At 42.4% G+C, this 22,012-nt stretch overlaps 1 protein-coding gene across 7 annotated transcripts in view; it reads left to right on the top strand.

Annotated features, from left to right (window-relative positions):
* LOC148017018 (RNA polymerase II degradation factor) overlaps positions 1-22,012 on the top strand; it is a 149,688-nt gene that overhangs the window by 51,787 nt on the left and 75,889 nt on the right. For all 7 annotated transcript variants that reach the window (XR_015687928.1, XR_015687930.1, XR_015687929.1 and 4 more), the window contains 8 exons: positions 9,900-10,079; positions 14,109-14,333; positions 14,417-14,641; positions 14,764-15,300; positions 15,391-15,786; positions 15,861-15,959; positions 16,052-16,617; positions 16,724-16,829. Coding sequence is in view for 3 of the 7 variants with exons in the window: in XM_087663289.1 (XP_087519415.1) it covers positions 9,900-10,079; positions 14,109-14,333; positions 14,417-14,641; positions 14,764-15,300; positions 15,391-15,786; positions 15,861-15,959; positions 16,052-16,617; positions 16,724-16,814 (2,319 nt within the window). In the remaining 4 variants the exon portion in view is untranslated. The remainder of the gene's footprint in view (positions 1-9,899; positions 10,080-14,108; positions 14,334-14,416; positions 14,642-14,763; positions 15,301-15,390; positions 15,787-15,860; positions 15,960-16,051; positions 16,618-16,723; positions 16,830-22,012) is intronic.

Below are 22,012 nucleotides of genomic sequence, written 5' to 3' on the forward strand. Positions count from 1 at the left end.
AAGTGTGACAGGAGGCATGGATGGATGAGTTGGTGGATGTGTGGGGAGGGGTGGGGGGCTAGATTGTTGGTGAGTGAAGGATGTCGGTGTATGGGGCTTCTCACCTCCTGTGGGGGGGGGGGGGGTTCACCTGTATTGGGTGGGGATCAAGGGGGCTGGTCGGCGGGGGTGATGGTGGGGAGGGGGAGGATCGAGGGATGGTGGGGTGGTCAGAGGCACAAGGTGGGTGTCGGGGGAGGGCTTGTGGCTCTGGAGGGGGGGTTGTGGGCTAGGGTAGAGGGGGAAACTACCGTGGTTGTGGTTGTGTTTGAGGGGCTGACTGCGGACCTCCCTGCCATCTTCCTCTCTGTCATCTCTGGACCCGTGTAAATCCGTCCGTGTCCACCTGTGGGCTTGTTGGCGAAGCCGCCTTGGCTCCAAAGCACGTGCAGTTTGCTGTTTGATGCCCAAAGTCGTGGTAAGGTAGGCACTGCCCTGGCTGCCGAGTCACGATAACCTGTCACTTGTACCTTTGGGACTGCTGCAATTGTCATTGCGTCCGCGAAAGAGGCGAGAAGGACAATACTGAAGAGCCGTCCAAAGTCTTCCACTAATTGGCGATACTTATTGCCAGTTCGGGGAAGAGTAGGGTGACCGGGTGTCGAAGGAAACTGTTGTGGAGCGCGAATGCCTCCACTGTGAAGTCACTGTTAGGGAATCATATAGATGACCCCCTTTGTGGAAGCATAGGGTGAGCTAGCCAATAGCTCACGGGTTGCATCTATCGAGGTGAGTCGTACCATGAAGATCCCTTGACCCATGAGAACCGCCTCCATGATTTGCGTTGTGCCGATGCATAGCAGGGAGTGAAGCCTATCTCGAAGTTGGGCCCTGGATGGGGAGTGTCCTACTACCTGACCAAAGATTGCTTTTTCTTTTAGCTCCAGCTTTGTGGCACGGACGGCTAGGGGCTGTTCCTCTCAGAGAGGACGATGCGCAAGGTGTTTGACTAAGGGCCACTCGTAGAATGCACAAGCGTCTGACCAGAGGTTTCCATTGCGCGTTCATGTTGAGAACCTGCCAATCACTTTGTTGTGATGCCAGAGGGGGAGTGTTACTGCAAATGGAGGGAGCAGCCGGGGAGGGGGGGAAGGGGTACTATTTTTCGGCAGTAGGGGAGGTGTTGGGCTCCACGTATGGCTGGCTCCCTACGGGGACATGCGGGTAGCCTGTCGGATGGGGTTGCAAGGCAAGGGAGGCGGGGGCAACGTGGAGGGAGGAGTGTGAAGAGAAGGAGCTGGCGGGAAGGGGGGAGGGGGGAAACAACGTGTTAGGAGAGGGTGGGATGCAGCGCAATGGTGGGCGAGTTGGAGGAGGGGGCGCGATGGCAGGCAGGCCAGGGGGGACGGGATGGCGGCTAGAAGGGGGAGGCGTCATGGCGTGACAGGAGGGGGAAGAGGAGGCGCGATGGCGGGCAACAGTGCTAGAGGAGGAGGGTGCGATGGTAGGCACGTGGGGGGGGGACGCGATGGCATCCAGAAGGGAGGGGAGGCGCGATGGCGTGATAGGAGGGGGAAGAAGAGGTGCGATGGTCGGCAGCAGTGTGATGGCAGGGAGCTTGCTAGGATTGATATCTAGGTTCATGATGGGCTGTTTTTTGATAGAGAGTGGGATGGGCTTCTAGTCCAACCCTCATTGGAGTTGGAGCCATACAAGGGAGGAGAGGAAATGTGTAACTTCTATGGAGCCACCAATGGGCAACAACCTTTGTCTCTTGCTGGAGCAGGTTGCAAAGGGGATGAAGTCCAAGAGTCTTTTTCTCTCAACAAAGTGGACTATCGAAAAGGCCATATCCAATAGCCTCTATCTCTCAATGGAGTGGATTGTAGAGTCGTGGACTGTGGATGCCATTGGACATGAAAGTATGTGGGAAAAACCTCTATAGTAGGCTGTAGTGGTTTCCAAGATGGCTTATTGCCTCATGAGGTCTTGGAGTCCCCTTTTGCTCACAAGGGCTTAGTGCACATCATATGCATCTTGTTGCCTTGAGCATAAAACTTTGATAGAGGATGGAGAATGATTTCTATTGCACAAAATGGCGAGGTGGCACAAGGACTATGGATGCCATTGGACATGAAAGTATGTGGGAAAAACCTCTATAGTAGGCTGTAGTGGTTTCCAAGATGGCTTATTATCTCATGAGGTCTTAGAGTCTCCTTTTGCTCACAAGGGCTTAGTGCACATCATATGCATCTTGTTGCCTTGAGCATAAAACTCTGATAGGGGATGGAGAATGATTTCTATTGCACAAAATGGCGAGGTTGCACCAGGAGTATCAGGAGGTAGAATGGACACATATTCTTTGGTGGGTAAGGGAGCAAATGTTTATGACAACAATCTATAGTGGAATGACACTGTTGGGAATAAAGGGCCATTGTGCCTTTCATATGTGCACGGGTGTGAACACACCCTTAGCACATTTGTACTTTCATATATATCTATCTAAAACCAAAACAGGTACACTAGTCTTTGTACTGAACATCAAAGATGTCGTGCTCACTGTCCTTTCTATTGCTCTCTACTCTCTCTCTGTGTGTGTTATCCGTCGCGTTCACTCTCAGCTCCGTCAAGCTCCATCAAACTGGTATCAGAGCACAAGGAGTGCACACTTCTTGAAGCTGGACAGACACAGGCTAGTCAGGCGACCTCAAGTGAGAGGTGTTGGCATCAGTATAGTCAATGTTCAGCAGGTGCAAGTCAGCGCAAGGTTAGTGCGATCGATGGGGGGCCAGGCGAAGATTACAGGATGGTTTAGGCGGGCTGTTGGAGAGTAGACGGCAGTGTTGACAGGGGGTCATGCGAGACCTGCTCGTGACCAGGACCAGGCAGCGGACAGGATAGGCTGTGACGGGTGCTCCGACGGGACAGGCTGTGACGTGTTCAACAGGTCACCCGTGACTAGATGGGGCACGCGTCACGAACCGGCAATAAAATCTCTGTCATCCTTTTTGATATTTCAAATTTGTTCCCCTTCCACAATTGGGTGTTCGAGCACACATGCACAGTGTGCAAGTGTGACGTGAAAAATTGGGGCTTTTCCCGGATTTGGGGACTTTAATGCAGAACTGGACAATCTGACTCAGAAATTGCAAAATTGGTGCTCATATGCACAGGAATTTTGGGGCTTTTCATATTTTAGTGAAAATTTTTCAATTTCACTGAAATTTATGAACACCCGACCCGAGAAATTTGGGGAATTGTCCAGATTTGATGCGAGCAAGACACAACAGTGATATTTGTCTCAGAAATTACAGGAATTTGTGACATTTTTGCTTCCAACATTTGGGGCTTTTCATGCACATGCAAGAATTGGGCTAAAATTTACCCAATTTCTGGACATTGATGTACATTGGACCCCTTGCAATTTGGGGCTTTTGCCGTTTGGGTGAAATTTGTGTGCCATTTGGTCATTTTATGTACATGCAGGTTTAGTTCCATGCAATTTGGACATCTAGCACTTGGAAAAATTTGGGGATTTTGCTGAAATTGCTCTATTTTGGCAAAATTGGCCTATTCTATGCATGTTACAGACAATGCAGATGTATGGTTGATGCTTTGAGCACAAAAATTTTGGAGCTTTTGACTGTTCATGTCAAATTTTATGCCCGTGGATGCATGTACAACAGAAATTGCAGCTAAAATTTGGGACTTCTCATGTAATGTGATGTATTTGTCCTTGGAATAGCTGTAATCAGTTGTGGAGTGCTGTAGCACAAGGTTTAGTGCTTTTGAAAATTTATTTGCAGATCTGAAATTTCTGCTTTTACCTGGTTATTTCTTGCTGGTTGGTACTTGTTTGTACCTTGGTCACTTGTGTGACACTTTGGGCTTGCATTTCTTGAATTTGTTGGTCACATTTGAGTTGAAAATCATGACTGGCAATAGTGACAACAGTCATCTCATGCACATTAAGAAGCTTGAAGGAGCACATAACTTTGCAGTCTGGCAAAAACAATGCCATAATATCTTGTGGCAAAAGAAGCAGGCAAGGCCGATTAAAACCAAAGGGGCAAAGCCCGCATATATGAAACAGGAAGACTGGGATGAGTTAAATGAGCTTGCATGCTCAACCATCTAAACAAGCTTGCATGCTCAACGATCAAGCTATCGATTTCTGATGCCTTATTGTTTAACATTGAAGGTTTGGATTCTGCCTATGCTATTTGGACTCGACGGGAAGAATTGTATGTATAGAAGAGTGCGGCAGGCAAAGTTTACTGGTTGAAAAAGCTTATGGATTTGTGTATGAAGGAAGATACAGCAGTGTCTACTCACTTGAGTGAGTTTAACTCCATATTCAGCCAGCTGGTTGCCTTGGAGTTCAAGATTGATGAAGAATTTAAGGCTACACTATTGCTTTGCACTCTGCTAGAGAGTTGGGATACATTCAGGACTGCTATGAGTAATTCTAATGCGATGCTTTTCTATGCTGATGTAGAGAGTACTCTACTCATGGAAGAAATGAATCGGGAGAACAGTGTATCTAGTAAGTCTTCCAGTGCTTTGCATACGAGGGGCAGATCAGAGTAGAAAGACAAATCTAATAGCAAGGGACACAATAAATCACGTGGTCAAGATGTTGAATGCCATCATTGTGGCAAGAAGGGTCACTTTAAACATGACTGCTACAAATGTAAGAAAGAGAATGGAAAGGGCAAGAAGATAGATGATAGCAAGGAAGAGAAGAAAGAGAGTCAGCCTAAGAAGAACAATGTCAAAATTGAAGAGGTGAATGTAGTTACTCATGATAGTGACAATAGGAATGACGTACTCTTTGTCTCTTTACACTTTAGTACACACGCTTTACTTGCAGATACGGATTATGACATGCACACTTAGATTCTAGATTTAGGTTCTTCCTTTCATGTCACCCCTCATCGTGAGTGGTTTTTTGACTTTCGAGAAGAAATACCTTTTGGACAACAAAATGTGCCTGTTGTAGAGCAGCAAATACCTGTTGTAAATGAACTTGCAAATGTAGAAAATAATGTTGGAAATGATCAGCCAGCCATTGTCCATAATGATGAGCCATGGGATGTGCACGAACAACCAGAACTACAAGCTGATAATGCTGATTTGCAGGTTGAAATGCAAGAAGAGCAAGCTGAAAATGAAAATTTGCAGGCTCAACAGCCAGCAAACAATGATCATTGGGTTAGGAGATCGTCTAGGGCTACTAGACAACCTGATAGATTCGTTCTTGATGCAAACAATGTGGCTGATTATGTCATGTTGACAGACTGTGGTGAACCGTCTTGCTTTAAGGAAGCAATGGACAAATAGGACATCAAGAAATGGTATAAAGTCATGTTGTCAGAGATGGAATCTCTTTAGAAAAATGACACTTCGGACTTGTTGCAATTGCCTAAAGGGCAGAAAACCCTTCCATGCAAATGGGTTTACAAGATGAATGTCACTTTTAGTTCCTTGCCAAAGTACAAAGCACGAATGGTTGTGAAGGGGTACAAGCAAGAACATGGAGTTGACTTTGATGAGATTTTCTCTCCTGTAGTCAAGATGATTACATTGAGAACCATTTTGGGCTTGGTTGCAGCTGAAGATGGATATAAAGAGTGCATTCTTACATGGTGATTTGTATGAGGACATATATTGGAGCTCATATAGATGGATGTAAAGACTGCTTTCTTACATGGTGATTTGGATGACGACATATATATGCAGCAGTCTGAAGGGTTTGTGGCAAAAGGGAAAGAGAAGATGGTATGTAAACTCAAAGGAGTTTGTATGGGCTGGAAGAAGCACCAAGAGAATGGTATCATAAGTTTGATCCATTTATGTAGTCTCAAGTTTTTCATAGAAGTCAAGTGGATCATTGCTTGTGCACCAAGATAATCAGGCAGCAGATGACAGCGTGATTATCTTGGTTCTGTATGTAGATGACATTCTGATTACTGGCTGGGATACTCATGCCTTAGACTCACTGAAGGTAAATCTTCATGGCAGCTTTGACATGAAGGATCTTGGTGATGCAAATCACATTCTTGGCATGTAAATACTTAGAGATAGGTCAAAAGGATTACTCTATCTATCTCAGCAAGAGTATATCTCCAAGGTTTTGTAGGGTTTCAATATGGAGGGGGGGAAAACAAATGGGTTTCCATTGCCTCCATATGTCAAAGTTAGCGCAGAGGACAACCCTACATCTGATGATGAGAAGGCATGCCAGGATACCATAAACTTCAGCTGGTGGTAGTTTGATGTATGCTATGGTTGCTACACGTCGTGACATTGCCTTTGCATTGGGAGTGGTTAGGAGATACATGGCAAACCTTGGTAAAAAGCATTGGGAAGCAGTGGAAGGTATTATGAGATACCTCAAAGGCACAAAGGATTTGTGCATCTGCTTTGGAAAGCAGAAGGCATTTGTGGTTGACTTTACGGTTGCAGACTATGTTGGTCATGTGGATTGCAGAAAGTCCACTTTTGGGTATGTGTTTACCTTCATATGAGGAGCAGTCTCTTGGATCTCTAGGCTACAAAAGTGTGTTGTATTGTCTACTACAGAGGCAGAGTATGTGGCTGTCACTGAGGCATGCAAGGAGGCTTTATGGCTTTCACGTCTGGTGGGAGAGCTTGGCATTACAAAGTTACTTGTTGTCCAATGTGATAGTCAGAATGCTATCATGCTAGCATGGAAGCCTGTCTTTCATGCAAAGATGAAGCACATACAGGTGAAGTATCACTTCATTAGAGATTTACTTGACAATAAGAGCATTGAGCTTGTCAAAGTGCATACAGATGATAATCGTGCGAATCTTCTCACGAATGGTCTTCTAGCAGAGTGGTTTGCTCATTGTTAACAGATGATGGGAGTTGGATAAGTAGCGTTGTACATACCTAGACTTACTTGAGTTTTTTCTCCTCTTAAGGTACATTGCCTTTAGGCGGGAGGTGGTTGGGAATAAAGGGCCATCGTGCCTTTTATATGTGCATGGGTGTGAACACATCCTTAGCACATTTGTACTTTCATATATATCTATCTAAGACCTAAAGAGGTACACTAGTCTTTGTACCGAACATCAAAGGTGTCGTGCTTACTCTCCTTTCTACTGCTCTCTACTCTCTGTGTGTTATCCGTCGCGTTCACTCTTAGCTCCGTTAGGCTCCATCAAACCCTTCTTGCCATAGATGGAGCACCTAGTGGTTTGTCCTTTCGTGTTTGGAGAAGCCATAGCATCGATGTGTTCAACCTCTAAATGAAGGGTGGGAGGAAGAAGAAGAGAATGATATTCCCAATGATGCAGTGGAAATAAATAATCTAAAATTTCAAAGTATTAGCAATTCCATGACCTTTCTTTGCCTCAATATAGAGTGAGGATCTTTAGCTCTTGAAGCATCTCTATTATGACACCATGTCAAAAGATGGAATGACATGCTGTAATAACATGTTGAGAAATGGTAGGGTTTGCAAGGAGAAATATAGAGTGTGCGACAAACACTAAGCCAAAGAAACTCAGAAGCAGTGAAGAAGAAGATGAACACTGAATCATGTTGAATGAATCATGCTAATACAATGGAGCAAAGCTTAAAGATAATTGCATTGTTTTGGCTGATCAAGCAGTGGCAGTTCAAAGGGATTTGCATTGTGAAGGGAGCGAAACACAGTCCTTCAGGTTGAGGTGTCGATGATGATGAGGAAAATAGTTGCTCTATGGAGGGAGCAAAATGCAGTCCTCTGGTCATGGAACGTTGAAGTGGGTAGGCATTGGAAGGTGATGGACTATAATAGAGGGAGCAAAACACGATCCTTAGGAGTTGTTGGAGATGAAGAATGTGCTGAAACGTCTTCAAGATGATGGCTGTTGTCAAGATGACCACTATGCAGCCAATTGAAGATGAAAATGCAAGAAAGCCGGTAAAGATCCCTCCATCTAAATGGCTACAGATAGGTGGCTGCTGGGCTGCCCTTTAGGAGTGGAGAAAACTCAAAAATGCTGGTATTTTATTTAGGGCTGATAAAAAGAATGTAACTTGCTGTAGGTACCTTGTATCTCCTACAAATGCATCCTCCATAAAGTTTTTGATAGCTGTCTCATGGGTGCTGCAGTGGCAGGAGGAGCTAGAAACACACAATAATGATGATGATGATCTAGTGTACCAGTCAAGAGAGGAGAAATCAGCAAAAACAGTAGTGGAAATGATGCCAAACAGGTTGCCAGGTTGAAAATGCAGGTTGGGCATCTGGTCTTTTGACAGGGTGGTAGGCTGGCCAGCACCTAGCTGAATCAAGATGGCAGCAAATTAGCTCTAGAAGGCAGCACACAAGCCCACTCCTACAGGAAGCATCGACCAAGTGTTGGAAAGGTGAAGGTGATGAGTAGTTGGTGAAGAGTGAGATTGATTGAAGGGTGAGAGAGTGAAGTGTAAAGTGAGGAATGCCCATGCCCTATTTATAGGCATGAGTCACTAAACTGTCTAGGGTGGTGTCTTGGCTCTCTCGATGGTGTCGAGACATTAATATGTGATACAAATGAGCCTTTTTGGGGCTGTAAATGGAAACCGAAATAGGAATTAATGGAAAACAATGAACTTAATGACTTTGGTATCTCAACAGTCTATTTGTGGCTCAAACGAGCCAAATCTTCTGCCTAGGTTTTAGCAACTGAGAGCTGCTGCATTTTGGTTGCTTGCTGACAGTTGCTTTAGTTTGTAAAGCATTGAATTTGTTTCTCTCTCATTCAGTTTGAGTTTGTCTAGACCTCAGCTGCACTTGCTTTGAGCAAATTGCTTACCTACAGACTTACAGTTAATGGTGTTTTTAAGTTTACCATAGATGTCCTTTCTCACCTGTGCAGATCTGTAATTTCAAGCTGGGGACTGACTTCTTTAAGGAGGGGTTCTTTTTGGCAATGATGCGACATGTTAATTCTTGTGAAAGTGAGGATCAATGGTGAGCCCAGGTGCTAGAAATACTGAGGAAGATAGTATGTAGCAAATGCTTGGATTGCAAACATGATAAGGAATGGAAAGGTACACTTTGTTAAAGTGAGAGACATTGGAAGTTTTGCTGGAAAGTCGGTGCTATCTGCATATTAAAGGCATTTGTGTCTGTAACGTACATGTTTCTGCCAATGTTGTTGGTGTCTGTATAGTTCTACGTGCAAAGACATTGAGCATTGAAGCTCCTAAAATAATAGGAGTTCCATCCAAGTCCCACATATTGTGTGTAGCTCGACATTTTTGGTTCTGTTGCCAGGACATGGACGGAATCAATTGCTCTGAGACGCTTGCACCGGTGCCGTGCAGTGGAATGTGAGGTTTGAGCGCTTGGGATTGGGATTGAGAGGTGAGGATCTGATTTCCTGAGCGGGGAAATCTATGCGACTAGATTAGGCTATGATAGGATAGAGGGGGAAATAAGGTTTGTGAAGAACTAGTTTGAAGATAATTTGTTGTTTCAAATAGATTGGATTAGTTAACAGTTTTACAATCAATAAAAACCATTAAAAAAACCCCAAAAAAAGAACTCATTGATCGAAGAACTAGTTTGAAGATAATTTGTTGTTTCAAATAGATTGGATTAGTTAACAGTTTTACAATCAATAAAAACCATTAAAAAAACCCCAAAAAAAGAACTCATTGATCTGCCGATCTACAGTAGAGAGCATGAAGGTGCCCATTGATGATTGCTGCATCAAATTAATTGCTCTTCAGAAAATTGAAGCCTTTAAGAATCTTTCAGGATCTCCATAAAAAGAGTGTTAAGTGATGAAGGTTCTATGTCTGTTTAATGATCCTTTCTGAATGTGAGCTAGTGACATGAACGATTCCTATTTACCCTCTTGACCTTTTTGGTCATTACTTAACATATATAATTCCATCATACCATTTATTTGCAGAGGCGTAATGCTCAAGATGCCTTGATATATAAAGACGAACAGTTAAGGGAGGCTCAGACTTGGATTCAACGTGCACAAGAGCTTGATGCTTATCATGCTAGTGCAAACAACACATTGCATGCTGAACTTCGAGATCGTACTGATCAAATAAATCAACTTTGGCTAGGTCATCAAAGGCAGGTAAGGTATTTCAATTTTCATGTTTTATCATGGACCATGGTATATTTTATCAACATTGTTGGCTTCTGTAGGCAACCGTACAGTACTCCAATCCTGTGCTAAATATGCATTGTGTTACCAAAAAATTGTGTATTGAATCTTACAACCTGGTTTATAGAAAAGACAAATATGCACTTCCTGTAACTTACATGAGTGGTCTAGGTTGAGCAAGGGCCTTAAGTTTTTTAATCTTGTCATAGGAGTTTTGCTATTAGTTATCATGTGTATTTTTGTCTCTTTTGTGTGAATTGTCATAAATTGGGAGTTGTTTATGATTTCCACCTTTGATGTGGTATCTTTGGTTGGAGGCCCCTTCCATTTTTGTGTTTGTTTTGTTGATGTCTGTTTCTAGTTTCTTCTTCAATCAAGCAATCGATTAGTTTGGGTCTTAGCTTTTAGGTAGCCTTGCATGCTCATTTTCAATTCCTTGTTGTTTGGCAATATTTGTATGAGCTAGAAGGTTAGGGTGCTACATACAGTCGAAGGAGCCTGTGTTGAAGTCCATTCAGTTGTTGAGATGAGGGTAGAAGATGGACACACAGTTCTTGTCACAAAGATTGGCACTTTGCATGGTGAACAAACTGACCCAAATGCCCTCTGACAAGTGCTCACATGCAAATCCATTTAGCATGTTACTGGAAACTTATTCCATAACCTGAGAACAGTGCATCCATGCTCACTTACTGCTGCGCATCCACATACAATGTCAAATTCAGCACAAAGCAGCTCAGATCTGCAAGGATCAGCCTAATCTTTAGAGTGTTGCTCAATCGGTGTACAGATTTCTTGTCAACTGCAGTTTTCTTGCAATGTGCTAGGAGCATGAGCATGCAAACCCTAAAAACGTAACAGCAAATAGTCACTAATTTGGCTCCAAATTCACTGAGCTACCACTCCAGAATCTGTTAAGTGTATTCTCTTGGCTCTATCCACTGTTCCTATCACAAATGTGGAGCTGACTAGAAAGCACTGGTGCACAGAAATATGTGCTGTTTACAATACCTCAGAGCTACCCACCTGATCAATGTGCATCCACAAATGGTCAAGTTGCTGCTAGCCCTCATGTGCATGCTATCTTTTCATTCCCCATGGGCGAATCCTTCTCTTTGCTGATCCAAAAATGTTATCGTGCAATCAAATGACTTGTGGCAGAGAGAGAGAGAGAGAGAAAGGGTTGGTTACTGTCTACAGAAGGCCAATTCAGCCTATGAGACAAAAATAGATACATCTGAAGTTGAAGGAAATGTCATGTTTCCAAAGTAGAATAAAGAAGCCATAATTGAAAAGGAAGAATCTAGCTGGTAAAGAATAAAGAACAGAAAATGCTAAAAAAAGCACCATGGATCTAATACAATGATATGGATATTAGTATTATCCCAAGATATCTCTCCTAGGTCTAAGTTATCATGGATGAATTGAAGTGTTTGGGTAAAGGCTTCATCGTCACTTGGGTCATGTTAGGGTTTGTTATTGTGGGTAGGTAGTTCTATGGTTTTTGCAAGTGTGAATCTTAGAGAGGTGGTTGCCTTGTGGATGGCTATCATCCACACCACCTTGGTTGTGCCTGCCTTATGATCCCCTTCTTTTGTTATTGTAGCTTTGTTTTTTATCTTTTGGGCTCCACGTGTGTTTGTTACGTGTCTTTGAGTCCACTTGGTTGGTCAAAAGGTCCTTTGTAAATCTTTAATCTCATTAATTCAAACTTATTGTGAGAGAGAGAGAGAGAGAGAGAGAGAGAGAGAGAGAGAGAGAGTATGTGTGTGTGTGTGTGTGTTTACGAAAAAAAAGAGTGTGTGTGTGTGTGTGCTATATGAAAAAAGAGAGAGATCTATGGCCATGGCTATGTCCTTTAGAGATGGGCTATACCTTTTTACTCTTCTGAATATTTGGGCAGTTGGAGTAGGCTAGATTGCATCTATGCTGTGCATGATGATTCTTTGTTACCAAAGGTGCTGAAAATTGCGGTTCATTGGCTGCATGCCCTTTTTGATCAGTTTCTTGTGTAATCTACAATGCTGAGACAAAATGTGCACCTCATCCAATGTTATTTGTGCAAGCTGCCATCGTGTTTTAACTCTTCATTATTGAACATGATGTCTGTGATGGTTATGTATGCCAGCTTCTAGATCAGTTTTTGCTTGCCCTCCATGGTGCTAGAGCTGCTTCTTACTAGGCAGAGGTTGGAGGCAGCGGAGCAATTATTATCAGTGGATTCGCTTTTACTTCACACTCTCAACAATCATATCTTGCTTTCTACATTTCTTCATGTGGCAATTATTTTTCAACATTTTCAGCTGCAATCCTATCTATAGGTTAAGTTTGCATCATTGACTAAGGGTTTGCCTGACAGTAAGCACACGAGTTTTATTGCAGCACACATGATTCTTTTGCCAAGCAGATTGTTGTGGGGTTGCAAAATTCCTGGGATCAGATGGTCATAGATCACACAAACCATTGTGCAGATACTTAAAATATTTTTTAATGAACTTACTTGTGCCCCAATTGCATGCCTTTGAGAGGGTTGATTGCTTGCTCTATGTTTTATCATTTGGTCAGAGATCAGATTTTTCCCATATAGCTGTGCCTTTGTAAGCGGGTATTAATGAGGATGAGGTGGATGGCGTTTTGGAGAATATACTCCAATGAGAAAAGCCCTGGCTGGGATTCTTGGAAAGTGGGACTATAAAACTGCTACCTAAGGTGCTCTTGCCTTACTCTCTCAAACATTGGGGGACTTGTTTCCTTGATGGGGGACATATATAAGTTTTTTGCTAAGGTGCTGGTTTATACATGTATAGACATGCTGATCCTCGAGAGGAGTCTCTATCGAAGTTGAGAAGCACTATTCAGCTATAGATTTCATGGAATCACAGTTAACTCGGTCAAGTCTTAATATCCCACTAAGCTCTGCCCGATAAGCAGTGCCATCATTAAATATACTTCTCAAATGCTTGAACACCCACATTCCTGCTTGCCAGTTGTTCTTTTGAGATTTTGATATCACATCATAATTAGGACTTCTATTGCGTACTAATTGAGGTCTAGGCTAGTGTTTGCAAAACTCCCACACATTTCCAATACTGGCTGATCTTCAAGAGTGTAACCAACTGAAATCTTTACTCCCACTTCTGTGGGTGGCTCCACCTTATTCGTTGATAGCCTTGTTTGTTGAGAGATCAAGAACATATCAGGTTTCTTTTAATGCATAATCTCTAGATCTGTCACAACTCATCTCATTCCCAAAACTCATCAACTCCCAACTGCTGTAGCATTTCAGGTCTGAAGCGATCAAGTTATCTATGCGCAAAACCACCACCGTGTAGTATTAACCTGCTTAAAAACATACTAGTGTCTTTTCTTTGGTGCCAGCATCCTTGGTGTGCATCTTGGTCTAAGCAATGCCTTGTTAACCTGCAAACCTTGTTTGTAGAGTGTTACTATTGTGATCACTCTCTTGGGTGAGTTTGCCCACGTGACTTATTTGCGATGTTACTTTTGCAAGATTTACATCAGGCGTCTGGTTTTCTTCTGTAGTTCTAAGACCTGATTTATATGATCTGATTTGCTAAGCATGTCAGAAAAAACAGTCATGCAGGATTCCCATCAAAAGTCTTGTAGGCAATGTTCGAAAGTACCCTTTATAACAATTATAACAAGATGGAACATACAAATGTTATACATATGGATAACAATCTCTTGTGCTAGCCAATCAAAAGACACTTCTGTTATTCCACATTGGCAATGTTAAATTTGTTTGGATGCCCAGACCACAGTGCACTGTGAAGGGTATCTTTTGTCTAAGTTTTTGCAGTAAGAGTCTAAGTGTATCTGTGAGGTTGAAGGAATATTTGTTAATCAAACCGTCCTAATGCCAATCCAGTCATTGTCATTGACATTGACATGTCAATCCTTTTATGGATGCATGATCGTACAATACTTCTGGTAAGGTTTTGCAATGTTCTACTTCTTAACATTGAATTGGTGTACTAGCTGGCTGATGTTGAGAGATTCCATGCTCAAACAATTCAAAGACTACGGCTGGAGATGGCTGAAATGAGAGAACAAAATCGTCTGCTGAAGGGAAACACGACAGATAAGAATGAGACAAAATCTGAACAGTCTACACTTTCTGGTCTTAAAGAGGTTGCACATTCAAATGTAACAGATCAACCTGTTAGAGCAGCTGGCAAAGGAGTGTCTGCCACACATTCTCAGGTAAAGTATGAGTTTTATCTTTGGTGAATTCTGAATTGCGCTCAGTGAATCATGGAGATTTGACAATTTATATTAAAGAGCAGGTAGACCATGCACCAGGAGTCCCTGTGCAAGCCTCTCCTTTGTTGGGAACTGCACCTGTTCTTCCTCCTAGTGCCTTACCTGTTCTGCATCAGTTTCCTGGACAGTTACAAGGAATAGCAAGCTCTGTACCAGCTGGTCCATCTCAGATTGCCCAGTCTGGCTTGAATCAGTTTTCCAGTTCTGTAATTGTGCCAACACAACAATTGCCTGTAATGCATCCTCAGGTATATGAGAGGGTTACCAATGATAGCTTGAACATCAAACCTACTCACAGGGTTACCGATGATAGCTGCAGCATCAATCATACTTACAGATTCTGACATAACATTCTTTGATTTGTAAGCAGTCAATGCAGCCTGATTCCAAACAAATGCAGCAGCCTCAGAACTCCCAATTGCAGCGCTTTGCTCATCCACAGCAACTGCATATTTACAGTCACTTCCCTGAAGCTAAGTCTCCCATAGTAGTGGGTGCTAGGTCAATGAATCTGCAACAGTCACCACTTCCTCCGCAGCAGCCTCAGCAGCAGACAGCTAGGGAGCCTGGGTTGGTGGATCAGAACATTCCTGGGAGAAAGAGCCATGTGGAGTTTTCACAACCATCTGATAATCCGACGTCGGCTCAGCATGCTATTATTCAGCCACCATTACATCAGTTGCAGGCAGGACGACACATAATGCAGCCTGATTCAAGCAAGATGTCTGAACAACAGTTAGGCCACACACAGGAGGAACATGCCCATGATGAATCTCATGAGCCATATGGACAATCAGCATCTCAACAAGAGACAAACCAGCAGCAGCAGGTGCAACTGCAACAACAACCACATCAGGAAGTGGATACTTCAGAATATCATGAACAAATTAGCCTAGCAGAACACCAGGTCTATGCTGAGCCTTAATTTTCCTATTTTGTTACTGAGTATTGTCTTGAATAACTTCTTCAACTGATGATTTGTAACCTGCTTTTGCAGTCAGTTGAGGCAAGTGTGAAGAATGAACAAATAAAGGTTCTTCATTCCTTGCCTCAGCAGTCTTCATTGCATCATATGCAGCAGTTAAATGGTGGAGACATCTTAGCACAACCTGTGCATCATCAACTGTCTGTATCTGGCTCTGAGGATTTACAGATACCTGGATTACAATCATCTTCATCTCAATATATTGCCAATCTGGACTTAAATCAAAAGAATGGATCAAGTAGCCAAGTCACTCAAAATGTAATGTCTGCAACATTGCAGCACACCTCATTTGTTGACAGCAACACAAAGGTTGCTGAGCCTGTTCTTTTGGATGAAAAATCCCTCTTAGCGTGCCTTGTACGGGCTATCCCTTCAGAAGCTAGCAGCCGCGTCAAGATCAGTACAACGGTAAGGTGATGATTATTGTACAGAGTGTACCAAGTGATTGTTCAACTAACAATCTTTGTAACATGTGATTGCAGCTGCCTAATCGTCTTGGAAAAATGCTTGCACCTTTGCATTGGCATGATTACAAAAAGCAATACGGGCGTCTAGATGATTTTGTCAGCTCTCATCCAGAGGTAGAAGTGATCCTTTATAATCTATAAGAGTAGGCTTACCTCCTTATGGTGAAGAATTTCTGATGATGCACCGATGTTTTTTTTGTTTTTAGCTATTTGTTATAGATGGTGATTTTGTCCATCTGAGGGAAGGTGCTCATGCTATTATTTCTGCTACTACAACTGTGGCCAAGGTAGCTGCTGCAGCAGCAGCAGGTCCTACAATTGGGGCAATCTGGCCACCAACTGTCGCAGTCACTCCTGTGGCACAATCTCAGGTACAAAGATTACGCAAGGTTACAGTTGCAGGGCAGACAGATGGGAAACAAGGGCCTGTTCTTTCACATTTGCAAAACATAAATGTTCAGCATGACAGATTGTCTACCCCACTTCCAAGTAATGGAACTGGCCAGTTGAATCAAGTTGCTATTTCAAAAAGCACATTGGGAGATAGCTCTGTAGTTCAAAACCACGCACGGACTGTCTCTCTGAACCTTGCTAGCAAGGCTTCTGGCCAAAGAATAATGACAGTTTTAAGCTCCAGACCTGATGGGCTACCTTATGGTTTGACCAATTTGAATACTGTTGAATTTGACAAGGCTTCAAGCAATGGTTTTGGATCTTCTGCGGTCATTCCACGGAAAAATGGTATCCTATATGGCAATAGGCAGGTTACAAGGTACACCAATTTGATGTGAAAATTCACTATCTGCAGAACTGTCTTTTTGGCTGTAGAAACTGCAAGCATACCAGGATGTTTTTGTTAACCAATGTTACATTTGCAGGGTCAATGCCCTTGGTACAGAGTCCTTTGGTAAGCAAGAGTTCATGGGATTGTCTCCAACTTCAGAGAATAGGATGCCTAGGCAAACTTGAACCAGGCCCAGCAAGGTAGGTTGAAATTCAGATATTTCTGTGAACTTTTGGAGTTGCATGTGTGTACACTTAATATTTGTGAGCTTTCTACTTCTTCAAGAGTTGAGCTAGTAAAGCTAATCGATTCAATCAGACATCAGTGCCATGTGTGGGTATAACTTCAAACTTATTTTGTTATAAGAGTTTAACATGCCTTTGGGTCTTATGGGCTGTTGAGCTAAAGCTGAGATGGAAGACAGAAATTTAGAAGTCTCTTCCCAGAAAAAGGAGGAAGTGTCAGCTGATATATGACCTATGATGATGTCCTTTTGTCTCTTGTGTTCTTAGTCCATCTGTCATGTTCAACTTCTGGTCTTATGTTGTGGGAGACTTCTGAGCAATGCCTGAGATATGAAGAGAGAGAAATATAGAAGTGGCTTCAAAGCAAAAGGAGAAAGTGTCAGCCAATATACATTTTATATTTATGTTCTTTGTCCCCTGTTCTTTATGTCCATTTGTCATGTTTAACTTGGTAATGTTCTAAAGGGTCCTTGTGATGTGCCCTAGTATCAATGTGAGAAGATGCCATGGTGAAGGTTCTGAATGGCCATTGAATGTCTTCGCAAGCATTTTTAGTGTTTGGTTTGGTGGGAAAACTTGTTACTAGTTGTATACGTCTTTGTGAACACTTACTACATGTGTAAGCACACTCACTTTTTGGACCCCTTATAGGCTTAGTTAAGGTTTCAATTGCTCTCACCCCATCACAATCACTACCAGGTTTCGATTGCCTTCACCGTTGCATATTGGTTTTAACCTATGCAATAGATATCATTATTAGAGCCCATCATTGTCGTTGTGAGGCCTAGCTTGTACTGTGGCATGCTTGGCTCCTTCAAGCTTGTCTATTAATGAGCCCAGCTTAAACCTCGGTCATAGGTTCAAATGAGACTCATTCAAGTTGAGTGATCTTGCTAGGATTTCTACACTTGCGAGCCGCCATTGCACCATCATTTATTTGTTTGCCACACAATATACTGATTCTCACCTATCAGATTAGGCCTATTTAAGTTTGTGAGTGACCTTGCTAGGATCACCACACTTGCTAGCAACCACCATCCCATTTTCTATTTCGTTGCCACATGACCTACCAATTTTCTAAAAACTTGTTTACTCTTACACACAAACACACATGCAAGCATGTATGAACACATACTCGTGCATGTGTCCAGCCTAGTCCAATAGGTTCACCCATAAATGATTCGATCATAGAAAAGGGAAGCACAGGAGTACTCAATGGATTATCATTGTACTTAAAATTAGAGCCAAATTTAGATCATGCAAAATTCATACAAGAAGAATGCAAGAAGAATGATAGCATTTTCTTTTTGTACGAAGAACTATATGGAAAATGGAGAGGGGGCAACCATGTGTGAGATAGTTCTAGTGAAAATTAACCTTTAGAGGGAGTACATGAAGAGGAGATGAGGCTAGAAGGTTCAAGTGGAGTTGGTATCCTATTTAGAAGAGTTTTAGATTAGAATTAGCATTGTGAGTAGGAGCTCAAAGTTCAGCTTAATGTGGGTGAAACTCCAAGCCATTGTAAATGCCCCGAACAACGTAGTATGCTTAACAATTATGATATTCGCTTGTTTTTGAGATTTAATATAAAAGAGAATGAACACTTAAAGCTGAAAATGAAAATTACTCACAAAATTACAGCCATGAAAATGTAAAAGTAATGGAGACAAGATTGAGGGTTGAAGATGGGCAAAACCAGCGCCCCTCCCCCGAAGGAATGTATTTCTGCTCAACCCAAGTCTCTTAGGGAATAGCTCAATTACAATCAACCTGAGAGTGAGGATAAGTAATTCTCACTCTCACAAGATCATGCAAAGATGTACAAATACACATGTATTATCTATTATGCAATGATAAGAACTGATTTCTTTACAGTATGAGAGAAGAAAGAGGGGAAATCAGCCTTTCTCTATCGTTGATCAGCAGTACATGGATAGGGCTTGCTTCTTGTTGCTAAAATGGAAGAAAGAGCTCGAGAAGGAGGTGCTGTAATGAATTTACAGGCTTGCTGTCCTATAAAACAACAGTGATAGAAGAGGGAACATGGAGGAATTTGATAATGGAGAACTGGGGGATGATGATGGGGATGGATGGGGCCAGTTTCTGGCTATCTGTGGGTGCTGTACATGAGTTTATAGCAAAGAAAAATGATGTTGAATGAAGAAAAACGAGCTCTTATTTATAGGAGAGGGAAGAGCTAGTACAAAAGGGGAAAGTGGAGTAGCACAAGACAAGTGTCCAGCCACATGTCATGAGATGTTACAAGTGGTGGGACACTTGGAAACTTGTGTGACAAGTGTCTTGACACTTGTCTCTTCTCTATGGCCTTCCTTTTTGGGCTGAATACTGTCAAGAATAGAAACAACCAAATTTAGTAAGCACAGTCATGTTACAGAATTTACTATTTTTAGAATGACATCCCTATTTTTTAGGACTAGCATTTTTAGGCTAATTCGAGGCTCCTGAAATTTAGGGACCCCCCAATATGGGTGTCATATGAAAGCTTTTTCCGTGTACATCGCAAAAACGGTATCAGAATCTTCATGTGACTTTCCTATGCAAAGAAATATGCATTTCAAGCTTTCAGCCCATAGATGCACATTGTACAAGCATTTCATGATCATGCCATCTTGTTGATTGTAATTGTCTGTTCTGGTGGATCTAGCCCACACTTCAAGGGTCCACCATAACGTGTGACCACTCATCAGTGGCCAGCTACAATGCACTTTTCTTTATATCTAATTAGTGCAAAGGAAACAAATTCAATAAATCATTATATAGACAAATTAATGAAAAGGGATACAAATTCTGTTTCTATAGAGTTGTGACAGCCATAGACATCAAAGACATATATATTGTTATGTGCTACCTCTAGGTCATATACATCAAAGCCATATATATTGTTATGTGCTACCTCTAGGTCATAGAGAATTAGGGTTGTTTGAAGGGGCTTGGAGCCCATCTTTATATGGGTGAGATTCCAAGCCATAGAGGTGAGGGCCATATAGATTGTTTTGTGCTACTTCCACAGGATGTCTCCAAATGTGCTTACTATAGATACCAAGGATGCGGAGAGATGGGAGGATGACATAGTGGCTTGGAGCTACCATTTCTAACTTCACATCCCAATCACATCCTTTTATCATACTGTCCCAGTCACTTCCCATGCTAGAACACTCTCTCATGGTGACAAGGGACAACAATTCTTGTTATTGCCTTTTTTTCTCATCCCTCTCCACAAAACTCGTCCGATGTCACCAAGGCGCAGTAGAGGCAGGGGAAACATAATCAAGAGAGAACATTGTTTTTTGATGAAATCTCATAATATCTTAGACTAGGAAAGTTTCAGTCAGTGGTGAGACTCAATGTGGCAATAATGAGAAAATGCACTACATTTGATTTTGAGGAGTATTTTAGATAGTTGCTTGCAATACAGGAGCCAACCATAGATGATGCATAGAGATGGAAGGAGGACACAATGACATGGGGCAACCTTTTTCTAGCTTCGGTCCTTTTGCCATCATGTCCCCTAGTGTGCAATTATGTCCTCATGTTAAAACCCCCTCTCATAGTGATACCCCCTCCAAAAAACGCGTCCCATGTCACTATGGAGGAGCAAGAGGCACAAGGAATATCATCACCATTCAACATGCTTTCTGATGAAATCACATGGTATCTTAGAGTAGGAGAATTTCTATCTATGGTGAGATTCAATGTGGCAACAACATGCAAAGAGTGCACTAATTTGATTTTAATTGTCATACAATTGCTTTCGATAGAGGGCTATGGATTGCATTGAATATTTGTTGGCATTGTCTCCTAGATTGAAATGGGATGAGGTGGTAGCCTATAATTAGACGAGTGCATGTGCTTTGCAAACGAATACCTTTTTGACTCTTTGGAGGAAATAGCCCATGCCTCTTCTTTTCATTTTTTTTCCAATAACTCCTCTTCCCTCACCCATCCAAACACTCTATCCAGCCATTATATAATCATCGCGAACTTCACTTGTGAATATAGTCACATATGTATGGATGCTCTTCATGAGGATATTAATGATTTGATTTGGAGTTATCACTAGAGACATTTACATCATAGCTATGCATTTTTCTTTGTTACCCCTTGTTTACCATAGACTACTGACACTTCCTCTGAAGTGAGCGTATAGGCAGTGCTCTAGAATGGTTGTATGATAGCAAGTGGTATAAGACTCGTGGATGTCTAAAACAACAAGTATCGTAAGACTTGTGGATGTCTCAAACAACACGAGGTAGAGAAGATCTCTGAGCATGAAAGTTGATGGTTGAATCTAGCTTTGATCGACATAAAAGAGTGTCGGGCTTCGTCTTCTACCACATGTGAGACTGTGTGGCTTTGGTGGTTGTTGGAGGAGCTTAGCTGCCCCTAGACTCGTTCTACTATTTTGTGGTGCAACAATGAGAGTTACATTGCCTTGGCACAAAATTCCGTTTCATGCCCAAACAAAGCACATAGAGATCCAGTATCGCTTCATCAGGGAGAAGCTTCTGGATGCGACCAATGATGTGGAATATTGTAAAACTGAAGACAATCTTGCAGATTTTTTTGCAACGGCACTTCCCCAAGCTTTGCTTCATTGACATTCTAGATCCCTCTGTTTGTTGCCTTGTCCAGGATCTGAGAGGGGATGTTGAGAGTCATCTCATGCCACATCAGCATTGCCTTGGGCAGCAATCGGACTGTCTGCCGACTGCAGTTGCGGACTGTCAATGCAGCCAACCTTGTTATTACAGGTCATTTCTGAGGCATTCTTTCCAGCCTTTATAAGGCTGAGTTTCCAGCAGACTTCTACACTTGTATCTGACAGATTTCAGCTTGCTGGTGTAGAGATTGCACTCAGGGCTGATAGAGATTGAGGTCCTCAAGGTGGAGACATACACAAATATTTTCTCTGCATCCGTGTATAATTTTTATCCTTATACAACATTCTTCACTGCAGATTTTCTGTGTTTCACTGTCTCTTTCTCTCTCTGTTCGCTCTTTGTCACGGTCATTCACTTCTGCATTGCTTCGTTCTGAGAAATAAAGATGAAGATATATAGAGATGAATGAATGATACAAGAGGTCTTGAATCTTTGCGTCTCTAGGACCAAGGCAAA

The sequence above is a fragment of the Lygodium microphyllum genome, chromosome 22 (genome assembly GCF_053477565.2).
Source record: "Lygodium microphyllum isolate KBCC chromosome 22, Lygodium_microphyllum_v1.1.10, whole genome shotgun sequence".
In the NCBI taxonomy this organism is placed as follows: domain Eukaryota; kingdom Viridiplantae; phylum Streptophyta; class Polypodiopsida; order Schizaeales; family Lygodiaceae; genus Lygodium; species Lygodium microphyllum.